This window comes from Erinaceus europaeus, chromosome 13 (assembly GCF_950295315.1).
Source record: "Erinaceus europaeus chromosome 13, mEriEur2.1, whole genome shotgun sequence".
In the NCBI taxonomy this organism is placed as follows: domain Eukaryota; kingdom Metazoa; phylum Chordata; class Mammalia; order Eulipotyphla; family Erinaceidae; genus Erinaceus; species Erinaceus europaeus.
This window is the reverse complement of record NC_080174.1, coordinates 86,620,198-86,643,537: the sequence shown is the minus strand read 5'-3', so window position 1 is coordinate 86,643,537 and position 23,340 is coordinate 86,620,198. Positions and strand designations below refer to the sequence as shown.

At 42.2% G+C, this 23,340-nt stretch overlaps 1 protein-coding gene and 1 long non-coding RNA gene across 2 annotated transcripts in view; one reads left to right on the top strand and one right to left on the bottom strand.

The window, feature by feature from the left end:
- The window catches only part of IL23R (interleukin 23 receptor), a 77,948-nt gene extending 69,687 nt beyond the window's left edge, over window positions 1-8,261 (bottom strand). Inside the window, exons 1-2 of the mRNA XM_007538154.2 lie at window positions 8,192-8,261; window positions 6,121-6,417 (exon numbers count right to left, since the gene is read on the bottom strand). Coding sequence (XP_007538216.1) covers window positions 6,121-6,417; window positions 8,192-8,261 — 367 coding nt within the window. The remainder of the gene's footprint in view (window positions 1-6,120; window positions 6,418-8,191) is intronic.
- Window positions 1-22,193, top strand: part of LOC132542964 (uncharacterized) — a 67,344-nt gene extending 45,151 nt beyond the window's left edge. The window contains exon 3 of the long non-coding RNA XR_009553933.1: window positions 22,021-22,193. This is a non-coding gene — a long non-coding RNA (uncharacterized LOC132542964). The remainder of the gene's footprint in view (window positions 1-22,020) is intronic.
- Window positions 22,194-23,340: the final 1,147 nt, after the last annotated feature.

Genomic DNA, 23,340 nt, shown 5'->3' with positions numbered 1-23,340 from the left:
TTGAATGGGTCCTTGCGTTTTGAACTATGTGCACTTAACCCGGTGCACCACTGACCCACAACCTTGTGGGTCCTTTCTGCACCCCAGCCTCCTCCTTGAAGAACAAACAGTAAAGTATTCATGCAAAAGTTTGGGGTTTGTTTTTGTTGTTGTTATTGTTTGTCTCCTGAGGATGTGGACAAGCTAAAGAATCTTTTTTAAAGATTTTATTTATTTATTTATTTATTTTTAAATATTTATTTATTCCATTTTGTTGCCCTTGTTGTTCTATTGTTATAGTTTTTATTGTTGTTATTGATGTCGTCATTGTTGGATAGGACAGAGAGAAATGGAGAGAGGAGGGGAAGACAGAGAGGGGGAGAGAAAGACAGACACCTGCAGACCTGCTTCACCGCCTGTGAAGTGACTCCCTTGCAGATGGGGAGCCAGGGCTTGAACCAGGATCCTTACGCCAGTTCTTGGGCTTCGCGCCACGTGTGCTCAATCCACTGTGCTACCGCCCGACTCCTGATTTTATTTATTAATGAGAAATATAAGAGAGAGAAAGAACCATACATAACTCTGGTACATGCGTTTCTAGGGATCGAACTCAGGACCTCATGCTTGAGAGTCCAGTGCTGTATCCACTGCACCATCTCCCAGACCAAAGAGTCTTTTTATGCCAGATAAGATATCTGCTTGTGAGTTCAGTTCCTACAGGTTATAATAAGTGTACACATGACATAGTTTTTCCTTAATTCAAAGCATAGATTTGCCAACTTTACTCGTCCAAAACTTAACGCTTCAGTTCACCTCTGCCTCCCGCCACGGCCCTGCTCCTTGCATGGGTCGTGCAAGCTTAGCTGTTCAGCGTTATGTAGGACGATGACCTTGTTTTAGAAGGAAGCTTCCTGTTTTGCAGGGATCCATTCTAACCACCAGGTGGTAGAGACAATGTGGTCTGGTTCTTAACTTAGTTCTGAAAATAAGGAAGAAGTCCAAACTCCGATTTGGTTCTTAAGAATCTGTTTCTCAGTCTCTCTCTCTCTCTCTCTCTCTCTCTGCCACCAGGCTTATCCCTGGGGTTTGGTACTGCCATATGAGTCCACTTTACCCATCAATCACCTTTTTTTCTTTATTTACCTTATTTATTTGTTTGTATTTTTTGTTTTTTATAGAGACAGAGAGGATTTAAGAGGGAAGGGAGAGATAGAGAAGGAGAAAGAGGCACCTGCTTGTGAGGCTTCCCCCCCACACAGGTGGGAACCAAGGACTTGTTCATGGCAATGTGTGTGTTATACTGTGATACAATGTGTGTGTGATACTGTGATACAATGTGTGTGTGATACTGTGATACAATGTGTGTGTTATACTGTGATACGATGTGTGCGTTATAACACCATACAGTGTGTGTGTTATACTGTTATACAATGTGTGTGTGATACTGTGATACAATGTGTGTGTTATACTGTGATACAATGTGTGTGTTATACTGTGATACAATGTGTGTGTTATACTGTGATACAATGTGTGCGTTATAACACCATACAGTGTGTGTGTTAAACTGTTATACAATGTGTGTGTGATACTGTGATACAATGTGTGTGTGATACTGTGATACAATGTATGTGTTATACTGTGATACAATGTGTGTGTTATACTGTGATACAATGTGTGTGTTATAACACCATACAGTGTGTGTGTTATACTGTTATACAATGTGTGTGTGATACTGTGATACAATGTGTGTGTTATACTGTGATACAATGTGTGTGTTATACTGTGATACAATGTGTGTGTTATAACACCATACAGTGTGTGTGTGTCTGAAAAAAAGCAGTCCAGTGTGGGTAAGCCCCAGAAATACCTCTCTGTCTCTCAGTGTCTCTCTCTCTCATATGCACGCACACACACATGCAGGAGGATAGCTAGGACCCAAGACCCTCTATCTGTAATTGAAAATTCAGGTGCTGATGGAATGAATCTGTATTAATATAATGCTGAACAGACATATGAAAAATGCTCCAACTTATTGATTGTCATAGACATGCAAGTAAAGGCAACAGTGAAATACTACTTCACCCCTATGAGAATGTCACACGTCTGAAAAGGTAGCAGCAATAAATACTGGAGAGGTTGTGCGGGCAAAGGAACCCTCCTACACTGCTGGTGGGATTGAAAATGGTCCAACCCGGGAGTCGGGCTGTAGCACAGCGGGTTAAGCGCAGGTGGCGCAAAGCACAAGGACCGGCATAAGGATCCCGGTTTGAACCCCGGCTCCCCACCTGCAGGGGAGTCGCTTCACAGGCGGTGAAGCAGGTCTGCAGGTGTCTATCTTTCTCTCCTCCTCTCTGTCTTCCCCTCCTCTCTCCATTTCTCTCTGTCCTATCCAACAACGACAACAACAATAATAACTACAACAATAAAACAACAAGGGCAACAAAAGGGAATAAATAAAAGAAAGAAAGAAAGAAAGAAAGAAAGAAAGAAAGAAAGAAAGAAAAGAAAATGGTCCAACCCCTGCAGAGAGCAAGTCTGGAGGCTCACAGAAGGCTAGAAATGGACCTATCCTATGATCCTGCAATTCCTAAGGAATAGATCCTAAGGAAAACCAACACACCCATCCAAAAAGATTTGTGTATAGACCTATGTTCATAGCAGCACAATCTGTAATAGCCAAAACCTGGAAGCAACCCCAGGTGTCCAGCAACAGATGAGTGGCTGAGCAAGTTGTGGTCTATATACACAATGGAATACTCCTCAAGCTATTAAAAATGGTGACTTCACCATCTTCACCTCATCTTGGATGGAGCTTGAAAGAATCATGTTAAGTCATTAAGTAAGAGAAGAATGAATATGGAATGATCTCACTCATGGATGGAGAGAGAAATTGAGAAAGAAGAACAGAAAGGGGAAAGACAAAGCAGAACTCGGACTGGGTTTTGTGTTCTGCACCAAAGGGAGGGATCCCAAAGTGGAGTGTGGAGAGGAGGTGGTCGTGGCTTTCAGGTCCTGGTGCCTGAGGATGCAGGAGGACCTAGGCTGGGGGTGGGGGTCAGAATGTCTTGCAGAAAATTGAGAAATACTACCCATGTTTCAACAACTGTATTTACAGTAAACCATTAACCCTTCCGAGAGAAGCAAAAAAAGGCATGCTGAAATTATTCAACCCAGAACTAAATACGTACAAGTCAACACAGGTCAAGCCATAATACTATAACCAGTTCAATGTTTCCTGAATACTGTGAGAACAGCTGGAAACAGTGCTGTGCATATGCCGTCCCAGCTAGTGAGGAGGGTGAGGCTGGAAAAGTGCTTGAGCCCAGGAGTCCCGGGCTGTATGTGGTGCACTTTGTTGATGAAAAGCTAAATTCAGCACGGATACAGTGACCAACCGGGAGCCACTGGGCTGCTTAAGGAGGGGTTGGACTGGCCTGTGTCAGAATACTATGAGGAAACAACTAGGGTAGCATGTATTCTTAAGGCTGGCTTGATAGCAATTTTTCTTGATATTACAGAGATAGTTGCGACAGGAGAACCAGGAACCGGGAATCTTGTAAGAAACTCTTCATTTTCCCTCAGAAGGATGTCCTCTAAGGGACCGGGCACATTGCTGTTGTCCTTTAACATGGGTAATATGCTTTCTCGCTGACAGTTGAAGATTTGGTGCTTGCCATGACTGGGGACAGCAGTCTCCTTTTGGAGACTTTGGTGTAGCCAGAGGGCTTGCCCAAGGTCACGTACGGTTGGTATTAGGAAGAGCATCAAGCTAGTTTTGCAATTGCATTTTTTCTCCCTAAATCTTAGCCTCAAATGCTCTTAGTGGGATCTGCCTCGAGTTTGATATCATTGAATCGGAAAGAGATAAAAAAAAAAAAAGATGAAAAAAGCAACAACCAAAATCTGAGGATATGACAGGGTCTAGGTAGTAGTGCACCCAGCTGAACACACACCTTACCATGCACAAGGACACATGTTCAAATCCCTGTCTCCATCTGCAGGGGAAAGCTTCACCAGTGATGAAACAGGGCTGTAGGTCTCTCTCTCTCTCTCTCTCTATTTATCTCCCCTCTAAATTTGTCTCTGCACTATCAAATGAAAGAAAGGCACCAGGTGGTGGTGTACCTGGTTAAGCACACACATTACAGTGCGCAAGGACCAGGGTTCAAGCCCCTGGTCCCTCACTGGCAGGGGGAAAGCTTCAGGAGTGGTGACGCAGGGCTGCGGGTGTCTATAAGATACAGCTATATAGAAACAACATCAAGGGACATAAATTATGATAAGGTCTTGTATGATACAGCAAATCCTAACAATGGGGTTTTCAAAGTTAACCCAATTGCCAAATACGTTGGTTATAGCAATAACTACCTATTGCCTTCTTAAACCCTAAGACAGCAGGAACCTGCCCCTTTGTCTATAAAGCCCGTATATCTTCCAATCCTGGAACCTCGAGGGTGAGGCTCAACTTTCCAGCAAGCTTCTCTCAAGTCATACCAACTGATCCTGCATCTGCCGATCCCAACCTAAGCAATGCAACCAGTACCACCTCAGCATGCCTCACTTTGGACTGTGTCTAGAGATGTCAGGCGTGGAATGTCAACCCTCCAGCTTCATTACTCTGGTGAGACCTTTCCTAGCTCATAGGACTCCTTAATTCCATTTCGGGTGGCACACTTCTTAACAAAACCTCAGAACCTAGATATAGACCAGGGCCTATGACACAGGGCACATGTGCACATGTATCCGTAAGTTAGGGGAAAATGTACACCTTAAAGCAAAAGTGAACAATAGTCTCCCATGAGTCAATAAATGAAGCAAGCAAGTAAAAAGACCTAAAAAGACACCTTGGGGGCTGGGTGGTGGTGCACCTGGTTGAGTGCATGTATTACAATGCTCAAGGACCCGGGTTCAAGTCCCCTCCCCACCTGCAGGAGGAAGGCTTCAAAGAGTGGTGAAGCAGGGCTGCAGGTGTCTTTCTGTGCCTCTCCCTCTCTATCAACCCCTTCCCTCTTGATTTTTGACTGTCTCTATCCAATAAATAAGGATAATAATTTTTTAAAAAACACTCTAAAGAGATACCTTAAAGTACCTAATGAAATAGATACTCTACTTAAACTTAGATATCCTCTTCACCTACCTCCTATTACACATCCCTCAATCACTCCAAAGCTATCCTTGTCAAAGTAAGGACTATAAAAGCTGAATAAGGGCAAGAGACCAGCATACTTTAATGATGACTCTTTAGTCACTACCAGGCCACCCCGTCACCTGGGGCCTTAGCCAGGGAGTTTGTTTGTTCTTTTAAAGAATCAAAAGCTCTAGGAGTAAGAGGCCCTTAGATATGCTGGCTGGAACCGTGCAGTGACTGCTGTGAGTAGACCACCTGTGTGCTGCCTTCTCGGTCACAGATGCCACCAAACATTTTCCCCAAAGGTTATTGCTGGGGTTCTGTGCTTGCACAGTTCACCACACTTGGTGTTTTTTTTTTTTCTTTTTCTTTTCTTTTCCTTTTTTTCAGACAGAAGGTGAAGGGGAGAGGGAGAGGGAGAAAGAGGCATAGACAGACATTTTGTAGTCCTGTGTCTCTGTTTCTGAAGCCTGCCCTCCTACCTCCCAAAACACTTTGCAGGCACCCCCATATGGTAGGCAGGGCCCAAACCTGGGTCCTTGCACAGTGCAGCATGTGTGTTCTACCAGGTGAGCCCCTCTGACAAGCTCTTCCATCACTTTTTTTTCTTCTGGATACATGGATTCAATTTCTCATCTCCTGACCACCCTAGCCTCTGGAAACATTTGGATTTACAAGCTACTTCTTTTCTTTTTGTTTTAAAGATGTCTTCATTTTTAAAACATATTCTTATTTATTTATTTATTGGATAGAGACAGAGAGAGAAGTTGAGAAGGGAGGGGGAGATAGAGACGAAGCGAGATAGAGAGACACCCGCAGCCCTGCTTCACTATTCGTGAACTTGCCCCCTGCAGGTAGGGACCAGGGGCTTGAACCCAGGTCCTTGTGCACTTAACCAGGTGTGCCACTGCCTGGCCCTTCAATCTACTTCTTTTCAACACAGTTTGTAATTACCACCAGTTCGTTATTAGCATAGTTTTCATCGAGATTTTTGAGTGCATCTCAATACTTACACCCAGCAGAAATATCTTTTCCGCATATCAGTGTCTCTTGAAAATATCCAGGACATTCACCAGTGCAGAACAAGGAGGCATGTGGTTCCAGAAAGTTTGGATACCAAAACCAAGCGGTTGTCTTATTAATTCTTGTCATCTGAAAACTTTCCTTGTTGTCATTTGTGTAAAAATGAAGTGTACTTGGTTGGCAGTTCTTAAGTGCTACGTAGCAGTAGACGGAGACATTCATACCCATCCTAAAGACTGTGGCTGGCTCCACCCACAGACGGCCCGAGCACTTTATATTTGTAATCCCTGGAAATAAACAAATACAACCCCATGTAAGGATGAAAACTGAAGATTCAGGACAATACACAGCTGCACTTAGCAGTCATCCACTTTTTTTTTAATCAATGAATTTATTTCCATTGGGAGAATGTTTTAAGACTGTATTGATAGTAATATCCCAGTGTGCTTTCTCCTTTTTAAAAAAATATTTATTTATTTATTCCCTTTTGTTGCCCTTGTTACTTTATTGTTGTAGTTATTATTGTTGTTATTGATGTTGTTAGATAGGACAGAGAGAAATGGAGAGAGGAAGGGAAGACAGAGAGGGGGAGAGAAAGACAGACACCTGCAGACCTGCTTCACTGCCTGTGAAGTGACTCCCCTGCAGGTGGGAAGCGAGGGGCTCGAACCGGGATCCTTATGCCAGTCCTTGCACTTTGCGCCAACTGCGCTTAACCCACTGCGCTACTACCTGACTCCCTGCTTTCTCCTTCTATTGATGTCCTGCATCATGGTGCGAGAGACAAGAAGTCTTACAGCTTCTCTGCCTACAGAGCAAATACAATTAACATTCCTGCTTAGGAGCAGAGAACATTGTGAGGCTGCAACAGTTTTCAAAAGCACAAGTAGAAATAGCACTTAGGATGACAGAACTCAAGCCCTACTCTCTACTCTTTTGCTCTTTTGCAGATGAAGGCATCTTCATCAGAAGATTATGAGCTTAATAAATAAAACCATGCTACTAAAGGTAATTCTGAAAATGTTTCTATTTCTTATCAGCATAACTCTAGCATAATAATGTCCCAACCTATTTAAAAAAAATGACTTTGGTTAAGCTCAGGTGGCGCAAGGTGCAAGGACCAGTGGAAGGATCCGGGTTAGAGTCCCTGGCTCCCCACCTGCAGGGAAGTCGCTTCACAGGCGGTGAAGCAGGTCTGCAGGTGTCTATCTTTCTCTCCCCCCTCTGTCTTCCCCTCCTCTCTCCATTTCTCTCTGTCCTATCCAACAATAACGACATCAATAACTACAACAATAAAACAACAAGGGCAACAAAAGGGAATAAATAAATATTTAAAAAAATAAAGAAAAATGACTTTGTCGGAGTCACTATTTTGAGTAACTTGTATCAGCTTCAAACTTTCTTCTGTATTCTAGAACCTCCCCTTGGTGTTGCTTGATTCCCAGACAACGGGCTTCTTTTCACCTGTTCAGGACACTGGTGTCTCCAACAAAAATGCTTACATGCCACCTGCTGCCTTGCCTGAACTTCTGGTGGTCCCCTCTCCCCCCTCCTGAAGTCCTTAAAACTGTTTATGCTTGTCACTATCATAGTGCAAGCTGTTTGTGTGGAGCATGCCCTGGGAATAACAATATGCACTTTACAAATTATTGTGAGGAATAAAAAACTCCTCAAGGTGTCCAACATGTAGCAACCATCAACAAATAGTTTTTTTTTTAATTAAATTACTTTTAAATATTTGACATTAAGCACATTAAATGTGTTAAACATCATGTAACAGTTACATTGATTCAGAGATGACACACGCCGATTCAAAGCAATGAGCTCTTTCTTGAAAATCTTCATGTATCTGTTAGAATCTTTGAGAAGAAGACAAGTCTGCATTAGGAGAGAGGTTGGACTTTAAAATTTCATTCCATCTAAGTTTATGTGTATATAATTTTTCCTCAGACTGAGCATTTTTAGTTCTTCAGACATTCTAGAATACACCTTGAAAATAAAAAGCTCTCTATATTTTCTTTGTTAAATAGAAACTGGGGATAAGTACTGAAAATACTGTACCTCCATGGCACCAGCTGAAGAACATGTAAAGAGTTATTAGCACATCCCATTGACTCACGACCTGATTCATTTCTGAAAACAGGGAAAAGTGTTTGTTCCTCTCTAGAAAAAAAAATGCAAAAAAAATTAAATTGGAATAAGCTGATAAAATAGCAACAAGGCATGAACTATACTTTTCCTAACAGTGATTATTGTCTTTGATTTGTAGAGTGATTTTTTTTTTTTAAACCAGAGCTTATGGTAGTGTGGGAGATTGAACCTGGGACTTTTGAGCCTCAGGTATGAGAGTTTCTTTGCATAACCCTTATGCTGTTTTCCCCCTCCCCCTATTGTTTTTCATTTGGAAAGCAAGGAGAAAGAAGGGAGGATGTGGGGAGAAGGAGCCATGGCAAACAAAAGTCACTGCCTTGTGGACAGATAGAATCCAGGTAAGAAGTAAAGTAGAATGCAGTTTTATACCCTTCAAAATCTCCATTAATTATTTAGTAGAACATTTTGATTCTTAATAAAAATGTTTTAAATCTGTCTCCTCTTTCCACCCTCCATCAAAAAAATATTTATTTTGTTTATTGAGTTTGTGTGTGTGTCATATGAAAGACAGGGAAACAGAGAGAAGCTTAGGGCACATACATAGGTGTATGTGACACTAAGAATTAAACCAGGAGCCTTAGGCACTTGAGTCCTGACAACGAATTATTCTCCAGATCAGACGTACATACCTATCAAGACCTAGAAATGCCAGTCACTGATGAGTAAAACTTGGGGAAACTTAGAAAATTTCATAACTTTTAGATAAAGAGGACCCAAAAATGAATAAAAATGAAGTAAGAAAAAGACTGGTGTTAAAACTGACTGTGCTTACAGGAAATCCTTTCCTCGGCAGAGAACTCAAAAGGAACACACGTAGAAATGCTTAACAGCACTGCTCTTAGATTCCCCCCTGAGGTTGTACTATTCAGTTACTGACTTGACTGAATAATTCATTTAGTCAATAATCAATATTCCTCAGCTATTCTTATCTTTAAGAAATGTAACTCCTTCGGGTAAGACAACAAAACTCTTGAACCATTATAAAGCATTTTTATAACATTTTTTAAAAATGGGGCACTCAGGATGCTGAATATACAAATCATTTTTATAAATTCAAAACGATAGTTTTCTTTGAAACACTGCAAAATAAGCCCTGTAATGTTCTTAGTTAAAAGTTAACTTCCCCTCTCATAAAACAGTTGCAGTTATTATTTAAAGTGCTTTGATTTCAGATAATATTACAGGTTCAACTTTTATCAGTGACCTATACATGAAACATCACAAGAACTGAAAGGAGAAAAGGTTCACCCAGGTATTTCCAAACAAGAATGAGCTATGTTTAAGTCTTTGGATAATCACTGTATCTTTACCTTCCAGCCTGTTTGAAGTACATCATTCTGCCTCAGAGTCAGCCTGCATGTCTTCTTCCTCACTGTCTGCCTGTCAATGCTTACTTCAGATTTTCAGCTCTGAGGAAGATGAAAATGTCAGCACATCCCTGACCTACATTTCAGATTCTTGAAGAGAAACTCAAACTGTCCAGTTCAGAATGACTGGCTTTCATGTCATAATTTGGGAAAAACCCAGATTACTGAAAGTGAACTGCTCTGTCAGATTTTTTTTTTCTCAGTTCAATCGAAAATGGTCTCTGTGAAGAAACAGAACACACACACATACTTTATCGAAAATTTTGATGGCAGGAATTTTATAGTAGCTTGTAAGTTGCCACTAGCTCTGATACTAATTGTAAGTCTATTAAGAAATGACTTTTTTTTTCTTTTATTGGGGGATTAATGTTTACATTTGACAGTGAGTACAATAGTTTGTACATGCATAATATTTCTCAGTTTTCCATATAACAATACAACCCCCACTAGGTCCTCTGTCATCCTTCTTGGACCTGCACTCTCCCCTCCACCCACCCCAGAGTCTTTTACTTCAGTGCAATACACCAACTCCAGTTCAGGTTCTACTTGTGTTTTCTCTTCTGATCTTGTTTTTCAACTTCTGCCTGAGAGTGAGATCATCCCATACTCATCCTTCCGTTTCTGACTTATTTCCCTTAACATGAAATTTTCAAGCTCCATCCAAGATGGGCTGAAAATGGTGAAGTCACCGTTTTTAATAGCTGAGTAGTAAACTTGGACGGTGCTGTGGTTTCTTTTACTCTCTCACTCTCTGCTTTTCTCTCTATCACAAAAGAAAAATGATTCAGGCAGGTCCAGCAAGATAATTTACCGAGATAGGGACTTGCTTTGCCATGGATGCAATCCAGGTGAGCCCGGCCCCCTATCACACGGAGGGACGCTTCAGTGCTATGGTTTTCTTTCTCTTTGTTTGTTTATCTCTGTCTGCAACTTTCTGTCGGAAAAAGTCAACCTGGAGCAATGACACCCCAATAATGACCCCAAAAAAGAAATATCATTTTGATTAATGACAGAGAAACTTCTCTATTGAGTTGTTGAATAGTTCACAGTGATTAAATTACATATAAGTTACTTTGTTCACAGATTAGTAGATTCTCTGAGCAGATGGAAAACTAATAACTTTTTCTTTTTTTTTTTTACTGGAGTGCTGTTCAGCTCTGGTTTATGGTGATGTGGGGGACTGAACCTGAAACTCTAGAGCCTCAGGCGTTGAGAGTCTGTTTTCATACCCATTGTGCTATATTGCTCACCCTTGACTGGGTTTTAGTAGGCATCATTGGGGCCTTTTTTAGCATGTCTTTTTCTCCCTACCTCCAGTGTTTATTCTAATGTATACCTGTTCATTCTATGTACCTTCCTTGTGTGAATGACCATCAATTTAGTTCATTCTTTATGCAATGAGCTTTGTTGACATTTGTAAATGACCTTTTGTTAAAAAAACACTTCAATTTAGCTGCCGGGTGGTGGCACACCTGGTTGAGAACATGTAGTACAATGCGCAAGAGCCCGGGGTTCGAGCCCCCAGTCCCCACCTGCAGGGGAAAGCTTTACGAGTGGTGAAGCAGTGCTGCAAGTGTCTCTCTGTCTCTCTCCCTCTCTATTGCCCTCCTCCCTCTTGATTTCTGGCTGTCTCTATACGATAAATAAAGATAATTTTTTTAAAAAGCTCTTCAATTTCATGTAAGAAATTGCATAGTATGTGTGTGCGTGCGCGTGTGCATGTGTCTTCTCTCTTACCAGAACACTGTTCAGCTTTGGTTTATGGTAGTGCTGGAGACTGAACCTAGGGCTTTGGAGCCTTGAGCATGGAAGCTTTTTTTTTTTTTTTTGCATAGCCATTATGCTAATTCTCCTGGTCTTAACTTATGTTTTTTCAACATACATTGTATGGAAATTTATGTAAGAAGACAACTTTGTACATTAAATTAATGCTTCCTCTTTCTCAGAAGCAGCATCTCAGTATCTGGTGGCAATATCATTAAGCTGTTGAAAACAGTTTACTACATGTACTTGTTTTTTGGAAGTGATCTCATTTAACAGTAAAATTTTATGTAGATAGCTATTTTGTTGATACCCTCCTTCAACTTTTTGACTTAACTCACTTTTTGAGAGTTTTAGGTCCTTGTTTTTTGCAATATATATTTTTTTTACCAGAAATTCACACCGATACTCAGAAGACAGTTGGCTACAAGTCTCAAAAGTTCACTGAAATTTGGAAACAAGTTGAGACCTAAATCTTGCCCAGTTCTAGCATGATCATCTCCAGGGAAACTCAGCAAACAGGCTGTTGCAAGTCCTCAGAGATAAGCTTCTCTTGGAAAAAGACTCAAGCTAGTGAGTGGTGAGAGCAGTGTTCAGACACCTACCACGTAGAGATAGTAAATTATCCTACTTGTGTGACCATAAATTCTGGTGATAGTAAATTATCCTACTTGTGTGACCATAAATTCTGGTGAGTCTTGATTTCCCTAATAAAATGGTAAAGTTTTAAAAAGGGAAAGTAAGGATTCAATCTCTTTTCTCCCCATGAGGCTCAGACAAGAGTTGCATCAGCAAAACTGACAAACGACTATGAATTAATCCAGTAGTCTCTACTGTAATAAAAAGCTTCAGATGACAGAGAAAAGATACTGACCAGATGAATGAATATCAGATAAGGAAGTATGATGGGGCTCAACCATTTGGGCCTGTTTGTGGTGGACTAACAACCCCACCCTGCACATTACAGAGAACATCTTCAGGTTAGAAGTCTCATGCCATCTTTTCGATTTGTATATCTTTAGTACATGGCATATTGGAGTTTTCTGGTGAGGACACTTAAAGTATTCTTATGCTTACATTCATTCTAGAAAACACAATCAGAATTTCTGCATGAAGTCTGAGCATCAGACTTCCCAGGTGATTGTAATGTGCAGCCAGGATTGAGAAACATTGGAATATATGAACGAATGTCTTTGAAGAACTCTCAGAAGAAATGTCTATCAGTTAAGGCTTAATTGTTAGTGATAATTATCCAAGTCTTATAAGAGAGGTGTATGAAACATTTCACATGGAGAAAATAGAATATATAGGTGCTGGGCTGGTGTCAGGGTGCCTCTTCTCGGGCGCATACTCTCTGGGTTGGAGAGAATGCAACTGGTGCCAGCCTAGGCTGCTACTCACTCAACGACGTGAGAGAGAGAAAGAGAGAGAGACTGTTAAGAGATCCCAAATATTATTAAACACAGACTAGAATTTAGGGAGATCACAATTCTAATTATTAGGTGCAAAACTGAAGATGAGGAGGTATATGAGGAAGCAACGGAAAATCAAAAGCTGATGAGAGCTTAGAGAAAACTTGAGCAGGAAGAACTGAAAGGAGGAGAGAGAATTGAGAACCATGTGGAAGCAGGCTGGACAGGTTACTAAGAGTAACAAAGAATGGTGAACTCTGGCTTTTCTGGGAGGTAATGGATCTAGGACCACAAAGAATGAACTTGGTGGCTGTTTTTACTGACTCAGAAGCTAATGACATAGAAAACATGGAGCAATGGTAGGGAACTAGAGAATCATTTTTTTGTTGTTTAAAAGTTATTCTTTTTTCTTTTTCTTTTTTCAATTTTTATTTACAAAAATAAACACTGGCAAAACCATAGGATAAGAGGGGTACAACTTGACACCACTCCCACCAGCAGAACTCCATGTCCCATCCCCTCTCCTGATAGCTTTCCTAGTCTTTATCCCTATGGACCCATTATGAGGTACATTATGGGATGCAGAAGGTGGAAGGTCTGGCTTCTGTAGTTGCTTCCCCGCTGAATTTGTGTGTTGGCAGGTCGATCCATATTCCTAGCCTCTCTCTCTCTTTCCCCAGTGGAGCAGGGGTCTGAGGAAGCAGGGCTCCGAGGAAGCAGGGCTCCAGGACACATTGGTGGAGTCATCTGCCCAGGGAAGTCCAGTTGGCACCATGGTGGAACCTGGTGGCTGAAAAAAAAAAGTTAGTATATAAAGCCAAACAAATTGTTTACTAATCATGAACCTAAAGGCTGGAATAGTGCAGATGAAGATTTGGGGTAACTAGACAATTATATCCTGGGCATGTTGATTTGAAGAGACACCCGACATGAACTGACTAACTGGCTAATATAAGCACTGATAAACACAGGGGCAGAAATTTAAGCTGGAAATTGGGACCAGGTGGTGGTGCACCTGTTTGAGCGCACATGTTCCAGAGTGCAAGGACTTGGGTGTGAAGCCCTGATTCCCACCTGCAGAGGGAAAACTTTGCAAATGGTGAAGCAGGATTGCAGGTGTCTCTCTCTCTTTCTCTCTCTCTCTCACCCTCTTCCCTCTTGATTTCTGGCTGTTGCTATCCAATAAATAAATAAAGATAACGATAAAAAAGATATTTAGGGGGCAGAGCCAAGATGGCAGCTTGGAGACAACATGTGGTGTGAGCTCTACAAGGAAACGGCTTTCAACCTGGGAATCATGGGAGAGACCACCAGGTTCCAGATGCTACCATGATGGCAACCTGACTCCCTGGGCAGACAACGCCACCATATGTCTTGGAGCCCCACCTCATCAGATCCCCACCCCACTAGGGAAAGAGAGAGAGAGGCAGACTGGGAGTATAGATCCACCTGCCAACGCCCATGTTCAGGAGGGAAGCAATGACAGAAGCCAGACCTTCCACCTTCTGCATCCCACAATGACCCTGGGTCCATGCTCCCAGAGGGATAAAGACTAGGAAAGCTATCAGGGGAGGGGATGGGATATGGAGCTCTGGGCATGGGCAATATGTGGAAATTTACTGCTTTTATCCTATGGTTTTGTCAATGTTTCTGTTTTATAAATAAATAAATAAGAAATTTAAGCTACAAAATTTGAACCTGTAAGATTTCATCTTGTCATTAGTGTTAAAACTAAGCCTAGACTAAAAGCACCTCCAGAACAGTGTAGGAAGTGCATGGACAGACCAGAAAAATGTTCTTGACCAAGGGTAAGAAGAGGTACCGGGCGTGTGTGGCGCAGATCTACAAAATGAAGACAAAGTGCTGGGAGTTCACAAAGATATGTTAGCTGCTCCATAAATTCTCCAATACACAGTTCTAGTGCAATGAGGGTCAGCTACAAAGATATGTTAGCTGCTCCGTAAATTCGCCAATACACAGTTCTAGTGCAATGAGGGTCAGCTACAAAGATATGTTAGCTGCTCCGTAAATTCGCCAATACACAGTTCTAGTGTGATATGGGGCAGCTACAAAGATATGTTAGCTGCTCCGTAAATTCGCCAATACACAGTTCTAGCGTGATGAGGAGCAGCTACAGAAAACATCCTATGTAGATGAGAGACAACCCCCAGATGCTTTCCTCCATTTGTGCAATACAGAAAGGTGAATCACATGAACTTGAGAAGAAGAAAGAAGTAGCCAACCTGTTTCTAAGATGTTGAAAGAAATATATAGATTATTTTGGGGGTTTAGAGGCACAGAACTCTGGCTATGGTTGTGGTATGGAATATACCCCTGTTATCTTATAATCTTGTGCTGTGCAGATGTCCCCTTAAGCTAGTGCCAGTTCCCAAGAGAGTTGGGACATTCTCAGAGCACCTGTTCCGCCATGTTGTCCCCTCAAGCTAGTGCCAGTTCCCGCAAGAGTTAATACGATATTCTTGAAGTGCCCTTCCCAACCAATCCTGTCCCGGCTCGTCACTCCCGGTTTTTGCCCTATAAAGCCCTTATTCTTCCACCCCTCTCTCTCTTGCCCACTCTCTTGCCCACTCACTCTTGCCCTCTTTTCACTTCAGTGATTAGATGCAGGGATGGTTGCTGTGCCAGGCAGCCATTTTGGCTAGCTCCATGTGGCCCAAACCACTGCGCTCTCACCAAACTCTGATGTGCCCATGCGAATAAAGAATTGCGTTACCTCTCCACTCTGGATCTCCTCTCTCTCTCTCTTTCCTATGCATCGCAGCCGACACCAGGCGCCCAAACAGGCGCCGGTGCACCAACATGGGACCTAACCAGCCCATCCTGCAGATAAGTAAAGCCGTTTGGCTACCTATCCACTATGGGTTGTCTTTCTACTTGTGAAGAGGTTTCCCAAAGCCTCTACTCTTTCTTCATGAGACAGTTTCTCTGTCTCTGGAACATTTTGCTCTGGGCCACACCCTGCTTTCTCTTGACTGTGATCATAGCACTTGGGAGATGTGTGGGGTCCCCTCCCATGTCTCCTGCAAGAAGCATTGACTCTAACCTGAAAAACAGCCCTAATCTAACCAAGCATGAGGCTGTCACCCAGAGGCTCCTATTTCGGCAGACACGTCTTTGGCTGCCACCACAGCTTCTGTGGCCCCTCCCCCTGCCACTTTTCCCAGAGGCAGGACGTCCTCCAGGACTCATAATACAAAATGGCAAAATCTAAAAACATTATTTCACAGAGCCCAAAAACAAAACCTCCCTACCATTTCTCTCTTCCCCCCTCACTCTCTCTAAATATCTTAAGCCTGCTTGCTGTCTAACACCTCTGCTTTCAGTAGTGTTTTTTAAGACAATGATTTGAATGACAGAATTTTTGTACAACCTTGCCCTGAGTATTCTGAAACTTAATTGACTTTATTTAAAAAAAAAAAAAAAAAAAGCTAGACGCAGCCATGGTTTCTAGAGGCATCCAAAAAAACAGTACAAAAATCGTTTTTCTCCTCTTCTGATATTTTTTTAAGTCTTAGAATAAATATAAAACGTTTTAGTCTTAAACCATGTGAGTAGAAATGTTCAACTAGGACAGTACAGATCTAAATTTGTGTTTAAAATGACATGTCTTTGTAACAAAAGTTTTTCTCCTCTTGTGTATTAAAGACCATGTTTATGTGTGTGTTTAAAGTTTGATAAACATTAACTTTAAGGTTAAAAAATGTAACTTTAAGGCTACATTCTTACCAGGCAAAGTTAAATAAAAGAGTTTTCAACATAATGCTCATAAAGGTAAAATTAATTTGCTTTTAAAGTCTGAGGTAAAAATTAGTTAAAAATCAATATATTTCAACTAAAATTGTTCTGAAAATCCTGCGCACACCTAGGGTGTGTCTCCATCTTAAATAGGTGTAACAAAAGATAGAAAGATGTTATTGATATGTAAAGCTCTCAAATACCTTCTCAATTAGAGGTAGAACCAGCCCAGGCAAATGATAGATCACACAATGGTTATGCTAATGATTCTCATGCCTGAGGCTCTAGAAATGGTTCTTTGCCTTACCAAATTTTATTGCGCTTAAATTGGTTAAACAGCCTTAAAATTATACGAGAAAGACCTTCCAAAATTACAAAGATACTTAAATCAATTATAATCATCAAGTTATCAATTATAGTAAACTTCTAACTTGTTACAAGTTTTATTTTTTTTTCACAAGTAAGTGATTACAGCTGTCAAGCCTTCACATGAAGAAGCATCTGTTCATATGGTAAGGTATTAAACTATAAGAAGTTCCTCCATATACAACTTATGTAAATTAACTACATTCACATATTTTTCTACACTTAACTGGTGTATCTCGTCCTGCCACTATAGGCCTGCCTTTGTCAGCCAACAATTTAAAGATGTTTCCCTTTATAACATCATACATGCCACAGACATCCCTTACTACCCCCAAAGACAAATGGTTGTTGTGGAGGCCCACCAAACGCCCAGGCGCAATTAAGTAAAAAAAGAAATAAGGGGAGATACATCCCCCCAATATTCAGTTGGCTAAGGCACCAAACCTCTTTTTCTATAAAAAAATTCAAATCAGATGCCCTGCTAACCACAGGAAACAGATTGCTTGTTTTCTTTCACAGGAATACAGGGAAAAACCATCTGGACCCCTGCATACTCTGACATCGCCCACTAGACAGCACGACTACAGTGGCACACTCCCCAAAACCCAAGATGTCACCTGACACGATCTGAAGAACCTGATTCACAGACTCCAAGAACTTTCTTATTGCCTGTCTGCCCTTCCTGCTTCTGCTTTGCCTGTCATGCTTTTGTGGTTCCAGCCCACTCTCTACAGTAAAGCAGAATTCCGGTGGCTGACCTTCCCCATGGAGATAGACATGCAGCGTTTCATCCCCTGGCATTTCTCCTGGTCATCTGCATTGGGCTGAGACTTCTATCGGACTTGTTGGTACACCCACTGGACACTTTACACAATTTTACAGCAGCTTCCTTCCCTTCACGCTGCTGGGTTTTCAAAGACTGACCCGCACTAGTTCATGGACCTTGCAGCCAGTTGCCTTGGGGACTGTACAATGCCAAACCGCCCCTTTGCTTGGCGAACACACCCTCCTGCCTGCAGGCCCTGCCCTTTGAGGCAGAAAATGCCTCCTCATTACTAGGCCTTGCCCCCAGAGGCAAGAGATGCTCCCAGAGGCAGAACCCCCCCCCCATTACTAAGCCCTGCCTCCAGAGGCAGGGGACACCCCCAGAGGCAGGAAATGCCCCTTTGCGTACCAAGCCTTCCCCTGGCATCACACTGGCTCTTACTGCTCCCCTACTTGTTCCTTCCTGTTTTGTTATAACATTCAGGTTTATGCCCAAAAGGTTTCTGCTCACCCCTACACTACTATTCCTCTGTCACAGAGGAATAGTCTTTTACAGACATTGAACCATCTTTTAAACTATCAATAGGCTTCTTGGCTTAATCACTGACTCCTGACCAAGAGATAAAGCAGGGTGTGGCAGAGATAATCCAGTGGTTATGCAAAGAGACTTTCACAGCCCCTCAGCTATGCCACCGAGGTATAGGTCTTCTCCTGAGTTTCCCGGTTAGATCTCTGTACCCTGGTGTCCCTCCCTGTTGCTGCTCCAGATTCTGAGGGTAGTAGCAATGGAGACTCAGAGTTGCACTTGGTGAGTCTCTGGGGAGTCCTCTCCTCCCTTCAGCTGTCCCCTTGTTGTGGAGCAGACTGGAGGTGGTGTCTCCACTGATAAACTGCTGAACTGTTAGCAGCCACTTAATCTCTCCTTAGGCCCCTCTCTCCTCTCTGTCACCAGCCACGTGTGTTTGTACTCACGGGTGATTTACTGGGTTTCTGTGGTCATTCTAGTCCTGTCTTGTTTCGGTCCGGGTGGTCTCCTTTGGTATTCCTAGTTGATCCGGGAGAGGAGAGGAGAGGAGAGAAAGCGATCTGCTGCTCGTAGCTCCGCCTCCGGAAGTAGAATCCCCTCCAGACATTGAACCATCTTAATGAGATGACTAGATAGAAAGATAAGGAAAGATGTAGAAATATTTTGAGGAGATGGTGGAGCCTGGCAGAGCTGAACCTATGAGATGAGTCCCTCCAGGTAAGTCTCTCTCTCTACAGAGGGGTTGAGCACAGGGGGACACATGAATCTCACAAGGTTGGCAGCCATGTAAGTCTTCCCTCCCCCACAAAAACATCCTACATCTTCCCACCTGAACGTGGCATTCCTTAAAAAACATTAAGCATTCTAGGCTAACTCTCTCTCTCTTTCTCTCTCTCTCTCTCAACAAAACATTTTTAAAAATGTAAAAACTACATATCCTTTGAAAGAGATTTAACTTCCTTTGCTAGTCAAAAGCCATCCAGATCCAGCAGCTTGGCCTTGTTACATGAGGTGGGGTTGGCATGTTGCTATCCAGCGCAGCCCAATTTAAACTTGCCCTAAAGCATTCAAGACATAATGGGCCGGCAATATAAACCACTCAGGAGGACGACCGCTTTGCTTTGGTCATGACCCAAGTTTCGACCTGGTGCCCATGGACTGGGAGAATCTTGATACTCCGTTCTTTCCATCTCTCTTTTGCTGTTTGAAGAAGTTGACCTAGAGCAGAGCAGACCCATTGAAAAACTACAGCAAAAAAAAAAAAATGTATATATAAATCATAATGCAAAAGATTAAAATGCTAGTGAAAAAGTACAAAAACTGTGCCCAAAGGAATATTCCAGAAGTTTCAGACTCGTTCTTGCAAGTTTCAGCCCTGAGTGCCAACTCCTGGAGGACAGAGTTCACTAGGTCTGGGGAAGTCACTCAAACTCATCTCCTGACTATTTTTCTTTAGTCTGGCAGTTGTGACTTTGACAGACATTTATCAGCACCTCTCTTTCAAATGACGCTGCTGTCATGCCATCCTATTGCTGCGGGTGTGTATCCTGCCATATTCAGCCATATTCAGCCATGCACTCCTTTTGCTTTTGGGGTAGAGAGGCTGAGAAGTGGAGAGGGAAGGGGACAGAGAGGGAAAGTAGAGGTAAAGAGGCATGTGTAGCATAGCTTTCCCCAAAGGTGGAAACTAGGGTCTTGAACTCGGGGCCCTTGCTCATGGGGACGTGTGTGCTCTGTTGGGTGTACCAGCACCCAGCACCTGCCACATTCACTCTGCTTCATCAGTAGAGCCTGATTCAAGACCTGAATCTGACCTAGATAGCTTTCAACACTCACAACTCTGAAACATTTCCAGCACTGCAATCTCATTTCCAAAGTCATTACATAAGAAGATGTGAGAAAATAGTATTCATTTCATAATCATTTTGATAAAAAATAGTGAACTTCTTTTTATGGCTTTGTGTTCTTGAAGTTATAAGCTTTAATTATCTAGAGGATGAATGAGGTGTCATCTTACTAATTTTTCTCAACCACTGAATTAGCAGTTTACTATTCACAATGAATTATGTAGACTGAAGAGAAATAAATGCCATAAATCATGTCATCTCTTCCAGGGGCTGGTGCCTGCAGCAGCTGCTTGGTTCTTGTCAGCATCGAGCACCTGATAGCTCCTTCAGGTCTGCAGGAGGAAAGAGTGACATAGGCTGAATCGTAGCCATTTCCTGTGAGGTGTGCAGTAAAGGTGACTTGATCTTGTTTCCTGTGTGCTTGTTAGCAGTTTAGGAAAGCCTAGAAATAGAGGTGGAATAAAGCCCTTCCACATGCTGCTGTGGCTCTTGGAAACTGCATGCATGCTTTAAAGGAAGTAACTTTCCAAGTTCTCTGTTTTTTTCACTTTTTCTCTTTCTCCCTTCCTTCCTTCCATCTTTCCTTTTTTCTTTCTTTCTTTCTTTCTTTCTTTCTTTCTTTCTTTCTCTTTCTCTCTCTCTCTCTTTTGCCTCCAAGGCTCAGTGCCTACACTACTAATGCACTGCTCCTGTGGCCTTTTTTTTTTTTGATAGGACAGAGAGAAGTTGAAACAAGAGGGAAAGATAGAGGGAGAGAGAGAAAGACAGACATCTGCAGACCTTCTTCACTGCTTGTGAAGCGTTCCTCCACCCCCTACAGGTGGGAGCTGGGGCTTGAACCAGGATCTTTGCATGGGTCCTTGCGCTTCATACTATGTGCGCTTAACCCAGTGCGCCACCGCCTGGTCTTGGCTTCACAATTTTCAGATATGATCTTTCCTAAATGTGACTTTTCTGAGAAAGGGTTTGGTTCACAGTAGTCATTATCTTATTTCAATAATAATAATAATAATAAAATAAACCTGTTTCTCCTCATCCCAAATCTTAGTGTGCTTTATTCTGGGTAGAAAGGGCTGTGAATTACCAAATAAAAGTGGAACTACTGGCTTTGGATCAGCAGCCTGGGACAATGAAAGTACCTTTGCTCAGCTACTTTGAATTTCAGTCAGTCAGGAAATATCTGTACCCATTTTATAAACATCTTATTCTCTGTCTGGGATTTGTGGTTTATAAAGGAAAGTGAACCGGTGGGAGGGCAGTGGTGCACCTGGTCAAGCACGCACAGTACTTGCCACAAGGATCCACTCAGAGATCTGGGTTCGAGCCCCTGCTCCCCATCTGCAACAGGAACATTTCACAAGCTGTGAAGCAGGTCTGCAGGTGTCTATCTTTCTCTCTCCCTCTCTATCTCCCCATCTCTCTCAATTTCTCTCTGTCCTATCCAATAAAATGGGAAAAAAATGACCATCAGGAGCACTGGCCTCAGAGTGTCGGCACCGAGTGAAATGATGCTTTTTCTAGTTGTCAGTCATAGCAGCCAAAGTTCTTGTGGTCTCAGACTTTGCCCTTGGAGAGGAGGAGCAGAGGGGATGGGGATCACTGAGGATCATTATCTCCCATGCAGTTACACCCTCATGCTTTCATTTGAATGTAGGTATCAAACGCCATGTCTTCAGCCTCCCAAACGTTTCACCAGCGGACCTGCAAATTATGACATCTTATTGATATTCTGGCTATTTATTATGATGCAGTCTTCCTTTTAGCGCTGTGTCTGATCACCAAGTGAGTGAATGGCATGCTGAGCAGTGATGAGCGTGTACCTGGGCCATTCTGCACTAGATGAACGACTCTCTCGATATGTTCACTTTCATGAGCAGCTTCACAGACACTCTCTCATTGACTGACTGTAAGTCGATAATGAAACAATTTTGTCTTCCAGCCTGGGAGTATGGATCGACCTGCCAATGCCCAGGCCCAGCAGAGAAGCCATTACAGAAGCCAGACCTCCCATCTTCTGCACCCCATAATGACCCTGGGTCCATAAGCCCAGTGTGATAAAGAATAGGAAAGCTTTCAAAGGAGGGAGTGGGATGAAGAACTCTGGTGGTGGGAATTGTGTGGAATTGTACCATTCTTATCCTATGGTCTTGTCTATCATTATTAAATCAATAAAAAAAAATGTTGTCTTCTATAACTTTGTCTTAGTTATACAAATGATTCTGTTTTTCATTAATATCATATTCTAAAGTAGTAAACTTGTAGAAACAGGTAGTGATCTTCAAGGGCAAGAAGGAAGTGCAAGGGAGTCTGGCAGTAGTGCAGCAGGCTAAGCACACGTGGTACAAAGCATAAAGGATCCCGGTTTGAGCCCCTGGCTCCCCATCTGCAGGGGAGTCGCTTTATAGGCAGTGAAGCATGTCTACAGGTGTCTGTCTTTCTCTCCCTCTCTCTGTCTTCCCCCCTCCTCTCTCCATTTCTCTCTTTCCTATCCAACAACAATGACATCAATAACCACAACAATGTTAAACAACAAGGGCAACAAAAGGGAAAATAAAAAATAATTAATTAAAAAAAAGAGAAGGAAGTGCAAACAAAAGGTTAGAATTCAATGAATCTAGCATATCAGGTTAGCAAGATGAAAAAGTTCTATAGTTATGTTCCACAACAAGCTGTATATAGTTTTTTTTGTAAATAGCCATCAGGGTTGTTGCTGGGACTCGGTTGTTTAGGGATACACTTGTGGGATCAGGAGTTTGAAGCCTGGATCCTTGCACACGGTGAAGTGCTCTGGCATCTGGTGGCTGGGCACCTTAGGCCTGAGGCTTTTGTGCAACCATGACACTAGTCCATGTATGTAATTTATACTGCTGCGTTGCACAGATATATATGCTTAAAATGACAGATAGTGTGCATGTGTTTTATTAAAACATTTTTATTATCTTTATTTATTTATTGGACAGAGACAACTAGAAATTGGGAGAGGAGGTGATAGAGAAGGAAAGAGACAGAGAGATACCTGCAGCACTGCTTCACCACTCACAAAGTTTTTCCCCTGCAGGTGGGGACCAGGGGCTTGAACCTGGGTCCTTACGCATTATAACATATGTGCTCAACCAGATGCTCCACCACCTGGCCCTGTATATGTTTTTTACCACATTTTTTTAAGTGGCCAATTTTTTTTTAATTTTGTATTTATTTATTTATTCCCTTTTGTTGCCTTTGTTGTTTTATTGTTGTAGTTGTTATTGCTGTTGTTACT